The sequence below is a fragment of the Moschus berezovskii genome, chromosome 24 (assembly GCF_049115385.1).
Source record: "Moschus berezovskii isolate FMDL1 chromosome 24, NW_MosBer_1.0, whole genome shotgun sequence".
Classification (NCBI taxonomy): Eukaryota; Metazoa; Chordata; class Mammalia; order Artiodactyla; family Moschidae; genus Moschus; species Moschus berezovskii.
Window position 1 is genome coordinate 55,176,974 of NC_142483.1, and position 16,396 is coordinate 55,193,369.

Consider the following 16,396-nt stretch of genomic DNA (forward strand, 5'->3'; position numbering starts at 1 on the left):
AACAATATGCATTTATTGAGGATTATTGCATGCAGGCCTTGTGGCTAGGTGCTAGGGGCCCAAGCTCCTGTCCTGCTTTTCTTCCCAATGGTGATAGGAGAGTCAGTTCCTACATGAATAAATGTACATAACAGGAAATGGAATTCCAGGCCCTGAGCTGTACTTTCAGTGGTTTCATTAAGCGGAAGAAATGAGACTGGATCCATTATGAAGCAAGTGGAACAGTTCAGTGGTAAAGAACTCAGGCTCACTAGCCAAACTGTCTGGGCTCAAATTCTAGCTCCAGCAAGGTGGGGGGAGTCTTTTTCTTTTTTAAAGGAGGTTTAAGCCAGATATTGTAAACATATTTTATTAAATTTTTAAATTGGCTTCTATGTATCTTTCTTATTTTTTAATAGTCTTATTTACTAATTTTTGGCTGCCCTGGGTCTTAGTTGCAGCACTTAGGACCTTCGTTGTGGTGAGAAGCCTTAGTTGTGGTGCAGGGCTTAGTTGCTCCTGGGCATGTGGGAGCTTAGTTTCTGGGCCAGGGATTGAACCCATGTCCCCTCCATTGGAAGGTGAATTCTTAACCACCAGACCACCAGGCAAGTCCCTAAATTTTTTGTTAAAATTTTTAATTGAAATATATTAGTAGTTGATTTACAATGTTGTGTTACTTTCAGGCGTACAGCAAAGTGACTAAGTTTTACTATGTATATATTACATATATTATTAGATTCTTTTCCATTATAGGGGGTTGTTGCTTAACATTTCTTTGATTTAGTTTTTCTCCACCTGTAACACAGGAGCAGTAACTGTATGCAACTCTTGTGGCTGTTGTAAAGATTAAACAAGTTACTGTGTATAACACATTTGGCACAGTGCCTGGCACATAGTAGCTCCTCAATAAATATTAGCTATTATTATTACATGGTACAGAGAACACATTAGATCAGTTGTTGCTAACACAAATGTGAGCAAGTTGCAACACAGGGTTATCTGGTTATGACAAATTTCCCTCCACTTGTGGCTTCATTTATGTCATCTGACGGACTACATCAGTGACTACCTACTCTTTATTTTTTCAAATTTATTTTATTGAAGTATAGTTGATTTCCAATGTTGTGTTAACTTCTAGTGACTACCTACTCTTGCTGGTCCATGAACATTCTCCCAAGACTTTATGTGCCATTGGCAAGAATGATAGTCCCAGCTAGAGGAGGGGCTCTGAAAACAATTACTGGGAACTCCAGACCAGCTTGCTGGGTCCATGTGGAGAAGCTAGAGTAGTTAGTTCCCTACTAGTGGTGACTGTTTCTGCTTATTATTTGAAGAGGTGTGGTGTTTGTCTTTTTGTTCCAATCATGTATGGCTTCCATTCCCAAAGTCTTCACATGGCCCAAGATGGCTGTTAGATTTCCAGTTGTTCTATCTACATTTGTGTTTTTCTTAATGATTTATGCAGTCTGGGTAAGTTAAGGAAATAAGTCCTTGTTTTGGGTATGTAAGCTTTACAGATATTTTTGCCAATTTATTGTCTTTTGTTCTCAACTTGTTTTTGTCACGTGAAAAAAATTCTGCAGGTATCTTTTCTCAATTTGTTATACTATAGTGGGTCAAGAAAACTTTCTGGAAGAAGTGACTTTTTGTTTAAAACTCCAGTGATCCAAGAACCCTACTCCTGGGCACATATCTGGAGAAAACTCTAATTTGAAAAGTTACATGTACCCCCAATGTTAATAGCAGCACTATTCACAATAGCCAAGACGTGGAAGCAACTTAAATAGGAAGCAACCATCAATAGGTGAATGGAAAAAAAGGCATGGTATATATATATACACAATAGAATGTTACTCAGCCATAAAGGTACTTTTGCCTAGAAAATCCTATGGATGGAGGAGCCTGGAAGGCTGCAGTCCATGGGGTCGCGAACAGTCAGACACGACTGAGTGACTTCACTTTCACTGTTCACTTTCATGCATTGGAGAAGGAAATGGCAACCCACTCCAGTGTTCTTGCCTGGAGAATCCCAGGGACGGGGGAGCCTGGTGGGCTGCACAGAGTCGGACACGACTGAAGCGACTCAGCAGCAGCAGCAGCAACCATAAATGAAACAGTGCCATTTGCAGCAACATAGATTGACCTTGAGGCGATCACACTCAGTGAAGTGAGTCAAAGACAAGTATCATATGATATCACTTATATGTGGAATCTAAATATGATACAAACAAACCACCTATGAAACAGAAACAGACTCAAAGACATAAAACATTTATGGTAACCAAAGGGAAAGCGGGGTGGGAAAGGAATAAATTAGGAGCTCAGGGTTAGCGGATACAAACTACTATATATAAAATAGACAAACATGCTGTACGACAGAAACTAACACAACATTATAAAGCAACTATGTGCCAATAAAAATTAATATAATAATAAATTAATAAATTTATTAATAAATAAATTAATTAACAAAAATCAATAAAATAAACAACTAGGTCCTACTGTGCAGCACAGGGAACAATATTCAATATACTGTAATAAACCATAATGGAAAGAATGCAAAAAGAATATGTATATATATGTAAAACTGAATCACCTAAAACTAACACAGCGTTGTAAATCAGCTATGGTGCTTTAGTCGCTAAGTCGTGTCTGACTCTTGCGATCCCATGGACTATAGCCCGCCAGGCTTCTCTGTCCATGGGATTTTCCAGGCAAGAATGCTGGAGTGGTTTGCCATTTCCTTCACCAATGGATCCTCCCAACCCAGGGATCGAACCCGGTTCTCCTGCACTGCAGGCAGATTCTTTACTGACTGAGCTACCAGGGAAGCCCCCCAAATAGACTGGACTTCAGTTAAAAGAAACAATAATAACAAAAACCCCAATTCCATGGGCGAGAAGCTCAAGCCTGGTGAAGAGGCAGAGAAGAGTGGGGACATGTGTGCTCCCATCTTGGTCTTGCTCTTGCTTCTTGCAGCACATCTGTTCCATTCACCTCTTGCCACTAACTTATCTCCTTGGCCATGTCTGATCCCACACAGCTGGCCTGCTCTCAGTGCATCCTGGCTGCTATGGTCTGATATCCGTGTCCCCTCAAATGCCTACACTGAAATCCCAATACCCAATGTGATGGTATGAGGAGGGACCTTTGGGGGGGTTCTTAGTTCATGAGGGTGGGGTCAGTGCTCTGGTAAAAGAGCCCCCACAGAGCTCCCCAGCCCCCTCTGCCACGTGAGGACACAACGAGAAGTCTGAAGCCGCAGAACCTGACTGTGCTGGCTCTTTGATCGTGGACTTCCAGACTCCACAACTGTTAGAGATACATTTCCGTCCTTTCTAAGCTCCCAGCCTGTAGTATTCTGTTCCAGCAGTCTGCACAGACTAGGACACAGGCCTGGACTACTCCTTTCAGCAGTAGCTCCTCTCTCCTGCAACTGAGCTGTCTCAAGGGTCTCCATTGTTTAGTCCAAAGTGAAACTTGGCTCAATGGCTCATCCAGTCACAGGTGGACTGGACAGGATGAAGTGGTAGTGGCTTAGGTTCAATGATATGAAATAAGATGATGGCACCTCACCGCTTGTAGCTGGACCCTCAGGTGGCAGGCCCTCATGAGGGGTACTGTTTGGGGATGTAATGACGGACACATTGTTCAGTATGTGCCCACTTTCCTGTCTTCACATCGATGAAGGGCTTCACACACACTCATACACAGACCAGCTGGCTCAGGCAATGTTATTCTGTGGTAACAAAATGGTTCCTGAAATCTCAGCAGCTGACAGCAAATATTCCGTGCATGTGGCCAGTCAAAGCTATTCAGCTGTGTCACACATTTCCTTAATCCAGGACACAATCTGAAGGACAGCCTTGAACTGACACACGCTGCTTCCCTAGCAGGAAGGGGAGAAAGATGGTAGAACCAAGTGATGGCTCTTAGACTTATATTTGGATGTAGCAACTATTACATCTGTTCAGTCCAGTGGCCAAAAGAATTCTGTGGCCAAGCCTGAGGTTCATATGGAGGGAACATATTCCTCCCATGGGACGAGATGGTATTTTGAACCAAATAAACATTCTCATTCCAGCCACTAGTAAGATTAGTTCCATTTTGCAGGTGAGAAGACTAAGGCTTAAAGAGGTCACTTGATCAAGGTCATAGATTTGAATTCAGCCCTGTCTGGCTTCAAAGTTCGGTCCTTTCTATCATGCAGTCTAGCGGGGGTGGGAGGGGGGCAGCTATCTCTTTTTATATTGTGTGGGCACTTGGGATTGTAATTTATTCAGGGCACAACCATGTCTCATCAGCCCCAGAAGCTTCTCCATGAAAATTTCTAGAAGTGAACCACCTTTGAAAGCTTCCTGGAAGGATATGGGGCTAGAAAAGGGTCAGGCTTGGAGAACTGGCCCCATAAGAGCTGACTATTCCATTTAGTAATTTTTTAACTGTTGAATTATTTACCTGTGTTATGAGTTCCTAGATAGGGACCACCTATCAATCTTTTTGTTTTCATGTGTATATGTCTGTGTGTGTTGGGGGTGGGTAAGATCCTCAAAGCTCTTTTCTAGGTAATTTTTAGAAACTTCCAGATTGCATTGGATATTTATATGCACAAAAATGATGAGTGCAGTGGAGAGTGTAACCCATCTAATTTTGCAGAGGAGCATCAACTCAACTTTAGATTTAGAAACCCAGCTGCAGCTCCGCGTGCCTCCATTGGGGGTGGGGGCAGAAGTTACAGTCAATACACAGAACACTGCTCTGTTTGTAGGTATCTGTGATCTGTCCTGCTTTCCGTGCAGTCTTACCCATTTCGGAGCCTCTGGTTCCCAAGTGCGTCGTGCTGTCTTGATAACACCAGGTATGGTTGGATTGGCTAGGTTTACGTGTGTCCGTCAGTGTAGGGATTAGGGTGAGGAGGTTAAAGCGTCTGCCTCCAGTGCGGGAGACCCGGGTTCGATCCATGGGTCGGGAAGATCCCCTGGAGAAGGAAACGGTAACCCACTCCAGTATTCTTGCCTGGAGAATCCCATGGACGGAGAAGCCTGGTAGGCTACAGTCCACGGGGTCGCATAGAGTCGGACACGACTGAGCGACGGAACAGAACAGAACAGAGCTGTGTCCAGGACGCTCGCTCAATTGAAGCAGGTGCTTGCAGGAATCCGAGTAATCTTTCCCCACTCAAGCCCTGGCCCGGGTGTCCACTGTGCATTTGTCATAACTCCAGTAGGGGAAAACGCCCCGGGCGAGTTTACCTGCCTCCTTCTCCCCTCCCCTCCCAGACGCGCAGGAGAGCCCGGGGGACCTCCTAACCCTGTTCCTCGGCTCGGCCAGTGAGGTCGACGTCCAGGTGACCGTGTACGTGTGTCCGACCCAGGCTCGGTGCGGAAGACGGAGAGGAGTAGCTGTGAGCGATGTTAGGCCGGGCGGGTCCATATCCGGGTGGACCCAGTGGGTGGGGCAGCTCCTCCCGCCAGGTCCCGAGGTGGGTGCGGGGGTGGGGAGTGACGCGCGGAGATTCCCTTTCGCACCTTCCCATCGAGAGGGGGCGGCAGGGTGTGGATTCCGGGCGTGCCTACCCTGAGGATCTGCTCCGAGAGCGCCCCGAGCCGCGGGCCTGAGCAGAGAAGGAAGACCTGGAGGAGGGCTGGCCGAAGCGGCCACCCGCTCCGAACTTGCCAGGGAAACTAGTGCGGAGGGAGGGGCCGGGGCCGCGACGGGGGAGGGGCGGCCGCAGCTGCATCCAGCCCCTTTGGCTTCCTTCCCAGCGCTCCTCGCCTCCTCCTCTTCCTCCTGTATGAGTCAGGCGTTTCCCGGGGATTTGGAGCAGCCACGCGCGGCCCGGGCTCCCGGAGCTGTAGCCGCCGCCGCCGCCGCGCCAGGAGCCCCAGCGCCGGGGCCGCCACCGCGGCGGGCCCCCGCGCCCCGGGCGCGCGAGGACCATGGAGAGGGCAGCCCAGGGCGCGGAAAGCGGCGGGGGCAGCAACAGCAGCAGCCGCAGCAGCAGCCGCGCCACCTCGGCGGGCTCCTCGCCCTCCTGCTCCCTGGCTGGCCGGGGGGTCTCCGGCAGGTCGGCGGCCGCGGGGCTGGGAAGCGGGGGCAGCCGCAGCAGCCCGGGCTCGGTAGCTGCCAGCCCGTGCGGGGGCAGCGGCCGGCGGAGGGAGCCGGCGCTCGAGGGCGTGCTCAGCAAATACACCAACCTCCTCCAGGGCTGGCAGAACAGGTAACGCGCCCGCCGCCCGCCCCTCCCTGCGCGCCGCTCGGGGTGAGTGTGAGTGTGTGCACGCGCCCTCCGGCACCAGGGCCCACCCCGCGTCCCCGCGCCCCTGGGTGCGCCGCGACCCCACCCCGGGCCCACATCGCAGCGGCGGGGAAGGAAGGAGAGCCTTGGCACCTGCAGGGACTGGAGCGGCCGGCGAGCGCGCTGGTCCCCGGGCCCTGCCGGCTAGCGGCTTCCTGCACCCTTGGAGAAGGACTGAGAGTGGGGGGCAGAGGGGCGTGCGCGATGCCTGGACGTAAGAGCTGGCCCCATCACAGCAATTCTGTCTACATCCTAGTTCATTTAAAACTTTGTTGTTTAAAGACGCCACCCCCCCCGCCAGAAATCAGCCAGTTATCCTTGGCAGTTTCCGGGGCGCGCGCTAGACCCCCGCCCAGCTGGTGGCCGAGAGGCTCCAGTCTCTGCGATGGAAGTTTAGTGTTGTTTTTTCTTTGACACTCTCTCCCCTTTCGAAATGGTCAGTTCGCTGTTGAAGTTATTTTCTCCCTTAAGGTGTTTCCTGAAGTTCCCTGTTCACTCTACTCTCCCAGTTGGGACACGTGGAAGGAGGGTGTCAGGGCAAGAGGTCGCGGTGTGTGAGGACCGAAGTAGTAAGGAACCTTTGAAAGGAGCAGATGAGGCCTGGCGTGCTGTGATTCATGGGGTCGCGGAGAGTCGGACACGATTGAGCGACTGAACTGAACTGAAAGGAGCAGATGGGGCACTGCCGTTTATGTATAGATACGTGTGTGTGTATAGTTTTTAAAAAACAAGTCAAAAATACCAATATCCATGCAAGGAGAATGGGACTTTTTGGAGAGTTTGTTTATGAGATCTGTGTCAGGTCCTTAATAGCCCTTGAATATGAGGTCTTGTGGTTCTTAAGGATGCTTGCGAGATTTGCATCACATCCAGGGAGCTCTTGCTTTTATCTCTGCTAGTTACTAGAGTACTTGGCGGTCTCTCCCTGTGTAAGTTTCAGATTGTTTCCAGCTGAAACTGCAGGCAGTTATTTACATGAAGCTCTACTAGGAGAAAGTGTTAGTGGATCAGTTATGTCTGGACTCTGCTACCCCATGGACTGTAGCCCGCCAGGCTTCTCTTTCCATGAACTTCTTCAGACAAGAATACTGGAGTGGGTAGCCATTTCCTTCTCCAGAGGATCTTCCCGACCCAGGGATTGTACCAGGGTCTCCTGCGTTGCAGGTGGAGAAGGGTGACTTCATAAGTAAGGAAACTGAGTTGATATTGTAGGCAGAGAACTTTCCCCAGAGTTTCCTTGGAGATCTACTACTGTGTTAGTGGAAGTTGCACCTTAACTTTTGAATCCTTTTATTTCCCAAAATAGCCCCAGTGTCCCTTCTTGAAAGCTGAAGAGGGAATAGGTAGAGTGCCAAAGAGGAGACAGCTGAGAGGACTGAATCTGATTTCACATCCTGGTAATTGCCTTGTTAATGGCACCTGGCTGTGTCTTGCTTGTGTAGTAGCGTTTGGTTTGTGTGTTGGACAATCACCTTTGAATTCTTTTTTTTCACCTGAAGTAATTTATGAGGCCAACAGAACTTTTACCCTGGATTAGTTACTTCACTTGGGGATGGCATTTTACCTGCAGTATATATTAAAGGATTTGTTCTTTGGAGTGGATTTAGGGGAAATTGGAGTAACTCATGCTTTTGTGTAATTAAATCCTCTGGAGTACTTAGGTTGAAGGCCAGATTGAGAAGAGGCAAAAGTTATAACAAGAATAATACTAATAACAGCAACAACAACATATACTTGATCGCAGGCTGCACAGGTGAAATGTACTGTGTATACTGCTGAAGTCTCATCGTTATTGAATTTGTTTACTGTGGGTTATAGCTGCCTGCCACTGTTTGTTCTTACCACAGTAGACGCATTGGTCTCAAAGCCTACCATTGCCTTCAAAAGCATCGTCTCTTCCTGGTGGTCAATGTCTCAGCGTTGGGGTTTGTTTCCCACTGTGGCCGAGGGTGCATCAGTGATCCGGGGAACATCTGTGATGGCTGTGCCTGCACACTTCTCCCACCTCAAGGGGTCTTAGAAAGGAGGATCTGGCTCAGTGAAAAGGAACAGGGAAGAGAACAAAGATGGAAACTTTGAAAAATATTCATTCATCCATTTATTTATTCAGGCACTATTTTATGGAGGCCCTACTATGTGCCAGGCACTGGGTCAGCTACTTTGGAAATCCTGCAGTGTGCAAAACACATAGGCATCTTTTCATCATGTATTAGAGGGGTCACGGGATTCAAAAGTGGAAGGAAACCTCACCCCCCCCACACGCCCCAGGGGAACGCCTTGGTGTGAGTAGTTGGGCTGAGTCAAGCTCCTTGCATTTGGGGGCCTCGTGGCATGTTCCTTTGCGGTTTTTTTTTTTTTTTCAAATTGTCTGCAGCTAATGATGGATCTCCAGCCATGAAGTCCGTGGTGAGGCTGCTGTCTGTTGATAGCACACCAGCCACCCACCAACAGGTTTTACTCTGGTGTCTGCTTGCACATCCCCAAGTTGTTGTAAAGCTTATATTTTAACATTCAGTATCATATTCTGCCTTAATTTATTTGTAGTGCTCTTGCCCTCATCCGCATGTCCCGAGGAAGGCATGGTGGCCAGAGCACAAGATTGGGGACATAAAGAGGGATGGCAGGAGGGAAAGCTACATGTGAGGAGGGACTTGCCTAGGAGAGCACGTCCAGGACACCTGGTGCTCTCATTGGCTGAGAGGGTGCCACGTAATCAGAGTGGGGTGGGGAATCCCCAGGAAGGAGTTTCTATAATCCATTAGTATAGTTCTTTAAAGAAAATATTTCAGACATTATAGCATGGTAGAGATTTGTAGGATGGCATTAAAAAGTGCATGCATTCTAACTTGCTTCAGTCATGTCTGACTCTATACAATCCCATGGACTGTAGCTCCACCAGGCTTCTCTGTCCATGGGATTCTCCAGGCAAGAATACTGGAGTGGGTTGCCGTTTCTTACTCCAGAGGATGTTCCTGACTCAGAGGTCAAATCCTTGTCTCACACCGCCTGCATTGGCAGGTGGGTTCCTTACCATGAGCACCACCTGGGAAGCCCCATTAAAGTGTAAATACCTCTAACAAATGAACACAGTTTCAGAAGGAGGTAGGTGCTCCTAGATTTAAAATATATTTAGGGAATTCGCTGGTGGTCCAGTGATTTGGATTCCATGCTTCCGCTGCTGCAGGCCTGGGTTCGATTCTAGTTTGGGAAATTAGGATCCCACAAGCAACAGGGCATGGCAAATATACATTTATGAAAGTGTGAAAGTGTTCATCACTCAGTTGTGTCCAACTCTTTGTGATCCCATGAGCTCCTTTGCCCGCCAGGCTCCTCTGTCCATGGGATTTCCCAGGCAAGAATACTGGGGTGGGTTGCCCTTTCCTTCTCACATATATATGATATATGTATCATATATATAAACACACATATATATAAAGATGCTGAAATAAAGACATGTATTTGTGGAAATTTGTGTGGATCTAGTGTCTTTGCTGATATTCACATTTTAATCTATCACACGATCTTTTCACCCACTTTTTGAGTTTCATATGGAGTGAGTGTGCCAGGGGGAGAATAAACCCCAGAGACTGGGGAGAGTCGGCAGATGCCGTATCTCACGTGGCCATGTAGGCAGGGGAAGGATCGAAGACTGTTACAGTTCCACAGAAGGATTTTAGGCAGGGAGGTGACCCGGCCTGTGGCTTCCAAGAGCTCACTCTGGCTCCTGTGTGGAGATGAGACGTTCAGGAGCAGATTAGGAAGAAGGGACGAGCGCAGCGTGGCGGTCCAGGCAAGAGATGCTGGGGGCTTGGACGCTGGGGACAAGGGAAATGCAGGAAGGGACAGATTTGGAGTGGGGAGGAGGGACATTGCTGATGGATTGGATGCTGAGGTGAGAGAGCAAGAGGGGCCAAGGATAGCTTAAACTTTTTAAAAATTGAAATATAGTTGATTTACAATGTTGTGTTAGTTTCAGGGGTACAGCAGAGTGATTCAGTTTTACATTTTTTTTTTTTTTTTAATTTTCTCTTCCATTGCAAGAAGGATAACTGTTGAGTATGTAGGCTGGGAGGTGGAGGCATCCCCAGGGTCACAGGGGATGCACCTGCCTGTGTGTAGGATGGGGGACAACCAAGAGTTCTGTTTGCCCGAGTTCAGTTTGAGAGGGGTAGATCTAGCAAGTATTTGATAGTAAGAACTGTCATTTGCCCTAAGGCTGATTTTAGTCTTTGGCCAAAATGGAACTGCTTTGGGGTTGGTTTTAGCATCTAGTGTTTCAGGGGAATTAATTTCTCATCGGACCTGGGAAGTGATATTTAAATATTTGAGGGTTTTCATTGCCATTCAGTTTTTGATATTTGGAGGAAAAAAGGCTGCCAAATGTGGAGCCAGCCTCTAATTCTTTCTCGGGTGATTGGTGAGGTTGTGAGAACTCAGTAAAGCACTGAAAGGCAAATCTTGAATAGGATGAAGAGGACGAGTGTTGGCGTAAGAAAACCTCAGGCCAGCAGACATGCATTTGGAAAGTTAGAGCAATGTGGACTCTGGGTCACGTCCTGACCTCAGGATTGAGCACACCTGTTGCCTTGGGCCAGTTCCCTAATTGCCCTGGGCTTCCGCTTTCCCACTTGCTTAAATGTTGAAGACGGTGTAACCTCTACTCTTCTCAGTTCAGTGTGGGGATTAAACGAAGACCCCGATGTATAACGGGCTGAGAATAGTTCAGGATCTCGGCAAGAAGGAGCTGTTCTTGGATCTTCAGTTTGCCCCTACTTTGTGGACCCTTTCCGGTCCATAAAACTCTTGGTCTCTTTTTTGAATGCTGTGATGGCTCTGGGGTCCCATTAGCATAATTATCACAGAGTTCTTTGCAGAGAAGATGATAGGTTCTTTGAGGGGCAAGAGGTCATTTAAAACTTGAAACCAGGCATTTACGTTTCTGTCGGAAGTGACTTCCTTCCTCCTCCAGCCTCTAAACCCCATCTCCCTTTCATGGTTTTCTCCTGCTTAACCCTTACCACCAGCTGACATGCTCTGTACCTTACTCTTTTGTCTTTCTGCGCTAGGTATTAACTCCCTGAGGACAGAGTCATTTTGCCTGTCTTGTTCACTGCTGTATCCCTAGAGTCTAGAATAGCACGTGGCATATAGTAAGGGTTCAGTAAGTATTACCAAATGAGTTAGCAAGTAAATGAATGACAGAAAAGACAAGCCAGGATTTAGTTCTATTTTGGCCAGCATTTACCACGGTTATTGTAATTCTTAATTCTCTACCTGCTTATAGCCTCGTCCTTGAGTTAGTATGTTTATCATCTCCCTGTTGTCTGCAACATGTCTTCTGGGTCAGCAAACATGCCCATCCTGACCTCAGACCCACCACTATCCACCCAAGGTGGACCTTTAGGAACCAGGTATCCAGGGCTTGCTTTCCACTTGATCTGTACTAACATACTTTGAGAAGACAGTGTTTAGCCTCTGGCATAATTTCCCAGGGTTTTGGGGCCACTTGGCCCATTTAGCAAAGTCAGTAGGGGCATATATTAACTTCAGAAGTAATATTGCATTAAAATGAATGCTTTTTGAGAATTCCAATCGTTTTAGAGACAATTGGTGGTGAGACCAGGGTTGAAAAATCACTGTTCGAGTTTAATGTTCTTGTCTCCTTGTGCTCCAAAGGATTTGCACATCTTGCTGTCTGGGTTGTCAGATGGTTCTGAGGCTCCACTCACATTGTCTAGGGATATTAGATGGCTTCATTGACAATAATGATAAAAGATGATTGCTTAGATTACAAAGCTGCATATTCTATCTATATATTACATTGTGTGTGATATATACAACTATATATGTATAAAATATACAATAATATATACATAGCATATTATCCTGTATAATGTATACAAGGGGAAGAGGACATGAAAGGATGAGACGGCTGGATGGCATCACTAATGTAATGGACATGAACTTGGGCAAACTCCGGGCCATGGTGAGGGACAGGGAGGCCTGCTGTGCTGCAGTCCATGGGGTTGCAAAGAGTTGGACACAACTGGTGACTGACAACATTATATTGTATATGTTTTGTACTATATACATATATGTATATAATACATTATATATAATATATGTAATGTATGCCATATGTTAATCACTCCGTGTGGGATTGGCTGTCCCCTCACCCCTGCCTTTTTGAAGTGTACATGCATTTGATATTTATAAATGGGCTTCCCTGGTGGCTTGGATGGTAAATAATTTGCCTGCAATGCAGGAGACCCAGGTTCGATCTCTGGCTCAGAAAGGTCCCCTGGAGGAAGGTATGGCAGCCCACTCCAGTATTCTTGCCTGGAAAATTCCATGGGTGGAGGAGACCGGCAGGCTACAGTCTATGGGGTTGCAGAGAGTCAAACACAACTGAGTGACTAATATACACACACGCACATGCGTGAGCATACTTGAATACACACCCTGAATGGTTAGCATGATTTTCCTTCTCTTTTTTTCCATTATTTTTTCCCCCTAAGGTGAACTTGCATCCATTTTGCAGTTTGAAAATGTTATCGAGGAAAAGGAAAGCTGCCCATACCTTTCCACATAATCTCTGAATAACTGAATTTTTGAGGTTAAATTTGAAGTCTTATATATTCATTCAGAAAAATACACAAAAATACATAGTTAAGTGAATTTTCATGCACAACCAGATCAAGAAAAAGCAGCCCCTTCATCCCATCCCTTACTGTCATCCCTGACCCTGTAGGCTCCACTATTCTGACTCCCAATACCATTTTTTAGTTAGGCCTATTTTTTAATTTCATATCGCAATGTGATCTTTTATGTCTGGCTTCTTAGCCCCATTCATGTTGTGGTCTGTTTATTTCCATTGCTGTTTGGTATTCCGTTGTATGAATGTACAAAATATATTTGTACCTATTGTAGATTGACATTTGAGTTTCTCCCAGTTTTGGGCTCATATGAATAGTTTTGGGAAATACATGCATACCTGTCTGTGTGTACCTAGGTGTGGAGGCGTTACAGATGTCCCACTCACGAGAGACATCCAGAGAGTTTTCCAGAGTGGTTGTGTCTGTTAATATGCCACCAGAAATGTGAGCGAGTTCTAGGTGCTCCACAGACTCGTCCATACTTGACATTGTTCTCATCGTAGCCAATATGGTGGGTATGTGGCGGTTTTAATTTGCCCTTTCTGATGGCTAATGAAGTTATTAGCTTTCTAATATCTGCTTTTTTCTTATTAAAGTGTGGGATTTCCTGTGTATTCGGGGTCTGAGTTCACTGATAGGTTTCTGCACACATGGGCACAGGTGTTCTACATACAGAGAAAGCAGCTTATTTCATGCCATGGTTTGCGAGTTCATCTCTTACTAGTGTATTGATAAACACAAATTCTAAATTTTAATATAGTCGCATTGTCCATATTTTCCCTTTACCTTGGGTTCTTCTTGAGCCCTGTTTAGGAAGTCTTCGCCTGTCCCATGGTAACGAAATGGTCTGTGATGTTTTCTTTTTTTTTTTTTTTGAGTATCTATTTATTTGGCTGTGCTGGGTCTCAGTTGCAGCACGTGGGGTCTTCTGTCTTCACTGCGGCGTGTAGACTCTGTAGTTGCTGCGTGTGAACTCTTCAGTGGCAGCTTGCAGGATCTATTTCCCTGGCCAGGGATTGAACCTGGGCCCCCTGTGTTGGGAGCATGGAGTCTTCTCCACTGGACCACTAGGGAAGTCCCTATGACATTTTAAGAAAAAAGCTTTCATTAATTTTAAAATAATAAATTAATTTCCCAGACGTGGGAGTTGATATTGGGGAAATGTGGACTGCTGGCAGAGGCAATATGACTTTAAGGCTTCCAGTCTGTGTTAGTTTTCTTATGACTCTTATAAAAAATGACCACAAACCTGGTGACTTAAAACAATAGAAATGTATTTTTTCATGGTTCTGGAGGCCAGAAGTCTGAGGTTCGTTTCACTGGATGGAAGTTAGGGTGTTGTCAAGGCCGTGCTCCCACCAGATACTCTCAGGGAAAATTCTTCTTGCTTCTTCCAGCTTCTGGTAACTGCCAGCATTCCTTGGCTCGTAACTGCATCACTCCAGTTTCTGCCTCTGTCTGTTTTCTTCTTCTCTCTGTGTGTCACATCTCCCTCTGCCTCCCTGTTAGAAGGACTCCTATGAATGTGTTTAGGGTCTGCTTAGAGAATCCCTCCATCTCAAGATCCTTAAGTTAATCAGTCTGCCATTAGGGCTTCCCAGGTGGCTATAGTGGGAAAGAACCCGCCTGCCAGTGCAGGAGACACAGGAGACAAGGGTTTGACCCCTCGGTCAGGAAGATCCCCTGGAGGAGTGCATGGCAACCCACTCCAGTATTCGTGCCTGGAGAATCCCATGGACAGAGGCGCTCCAGGCTAGGGTCGCAAAGAGTCAGACACGACTGAAGCAACTTGCTGCTGCTGCTGCTGAGTCACTTCAGTCGTGTCCGACTCTGTGTGACCCCCTAGACGGAAGCCCACCAGGCTCCCCCGTCCCTGGGATTCTCCAGGCAAGAACACTGGAGTGGGTTGCCATTTCCTTCTCCAATGTGTGAAAGTGAAAAGTGAAAGTGAAGTCGCTCAGTTGTGTCCGACCCTTAGTGATCCCACAGACTGCAGCCTACCAGGCTCCTCCATCCATGGGATTTTCTAGGCAAGAGTACCGGAGTGGCTTGCCATTGCCTTCTTCTTAAGCAACTTAGCATGTGCCAAAAACTTTGCCATATAAATTAACAGTCATAGGTTCCAGGAGTTAGGATGTGAACATCTTGAGGGTGGGGAATGGCATTCCTGCAGTCATGAGTCCAAAGGGGTTCTTAAGCTCTTTGGCTCCCTTCTCTGTCCACCTTGCCTACCTTCCACTGGTTGCCACAGCGACAGCCATCTCTTTCAGGGAAGGGCGCAGGTTGCTGTCATGAGTGTAAGTGGGCTTGTTAGGCCAGATTGGTGGGCTCATTCATCTCTGTCTGCCTGGACAGAGCCCTTGGGCAAGTATTAAGTAGGTAATATTGTGTGGGAAATTGTTTCTAATGCCCATGAGTAAACCTAATTTCCTTTAACGGGCCAATCCGCATTTCTTTGGGGTTTCTTTAAATACTAATTGAGCAATTAGTTTTGGAAGAATACATGTAATAATGTGTGCTTTCCATTTTATCATCGGAATGACTCATTAGTCCAAAGACTTCTTTTTCAGGTCGTCATAATAAACATACCATACGATGATCTTAGATGTTCCATTTGAATTTTGATACTTGTTTATCGCATATAACCACTGCTTCAAAAGGTACAGAACATTTCCATCCCCTCAGGAAGGTTCCTTGTGCTTCTTTCTAGTCCATTCCCCTTCCCTTGCAATCTGTTTCTGATTTTTACCACCATTAGTTCGTTTTGTCTCTTTGGGTTTTATGTATCAGTGGGTGGAACCATTAGAGCATATCCTTTTCAGAGTCTGGTCTGTTTAACTCAGAAAGATCTGAGTTTGGTCCTCTTGGCTGCCCCATCAGTCATTTATACTGGATTTCTTTCTGTTTTTGAGTCGTAGTATCTTTGTGAATGTACCACAGTTTGCTTATCCGTATACTCATAGGTGGGTGTTCGGGTGGTTTCCAGTTTTTGGCTGTTACAGACCAAGCTGCTGTTCGTGTACAAGTCTGTGTGTGGACGTGAGCTTCCTTTCTCTTGGGTCAGTACTGGGATTGGAATCGCAGGATCCTAGGAGAGGTACGTGTGGAAACCTAGAATGGCTGGACCCTTCTCCACCCCCACTCTCAGTGTATAAGTGAGTGGGTCACTCCCCGTCCTGGACACCTTCTGTGATGCCTCTTGAGAACTTTTGGAACCTGAGACTGCCTCCTTCTCCTGGAGTCGCCTTGCTTCTGAGGGGACAGCCTGCGGGACCACAGGCTGGTGGCATGCTCAGACCCCCTTGCCAGTCCAGCTTTCCCTCGTTTTTGCTGCATGACCTTGGCAGTTCGCTTACATCTGTGGAGCCTGGTTCCCTCATCTGTGCGTGAGGCCAGCCTTGTAGCGTTGCTGTGAGCTCCTGCAGGCATCGGGCCCAGCAAAGGGCTGGCATACAATAGT

At 46.8% G+C, this 16,396-nt stretch overlaps 1 protein-coding gene, 1 long non-coding RNA gene and 1 pseudogene across 5 annotated transcripts in view; 1 reads left to right on the forward strand and 2 right to left on the reverse strand.

Moving 5' to 3' along the window:
* LOC129548189 (uncharacterized) overlaps positions 1-5,580 on the reverse strand; it is a 37,668-nt gene extending 32,088 nt beyond the window's left edge. For 2 of the 3 annotated variants that reach the window (XR_008684288.2, XR_008684289.2), the window contains exons 1-2: positions 5,293-5,580; positions 4,788-4,960 (exon numbers count right to left, since the gene is read on the reverse strand). This is a non-coding gene — a long non-coding RNA (uncharacterized LOC129548189). The remainder of the gene's footprint in view (positions 1-4,787; positions 4,961-5,292) is intronic. The other variant, XR_016036159.1, reaches the window with a different exon arrangement.
* Positions 5,581-5,784: 204 nt separating this feature from the next.
* Positions 5,785-16,396, forward strand: part of OSBPL10 (oxysterol binding protein like 10) — a 342,561-nt gene continuing 331,949 nt past the window's right edge. For both annotated transcript variants that reach the window (XM_055414753.2, XM_055414752.2), the window contains exon 1: positions 5,785-6,202. In XM_055414753.2, coding sequence (XP_055270728.2) covers positions 5,922-6,202 — 281 coding nt within the window. In that variant the 5' untranslated portion in view covers positions 5,785-5,921. The remainder of the gene's footprint in view (positions 6,203-16,396) is intronic.
* The window catches only part of LOC148774070 (small ribosomal subunit protein uS8 pseudogene), a 56,246-nt pseudogene continuing 49,643 nt past the window's right edge, over positions 9,794-16,396 (reverse strand).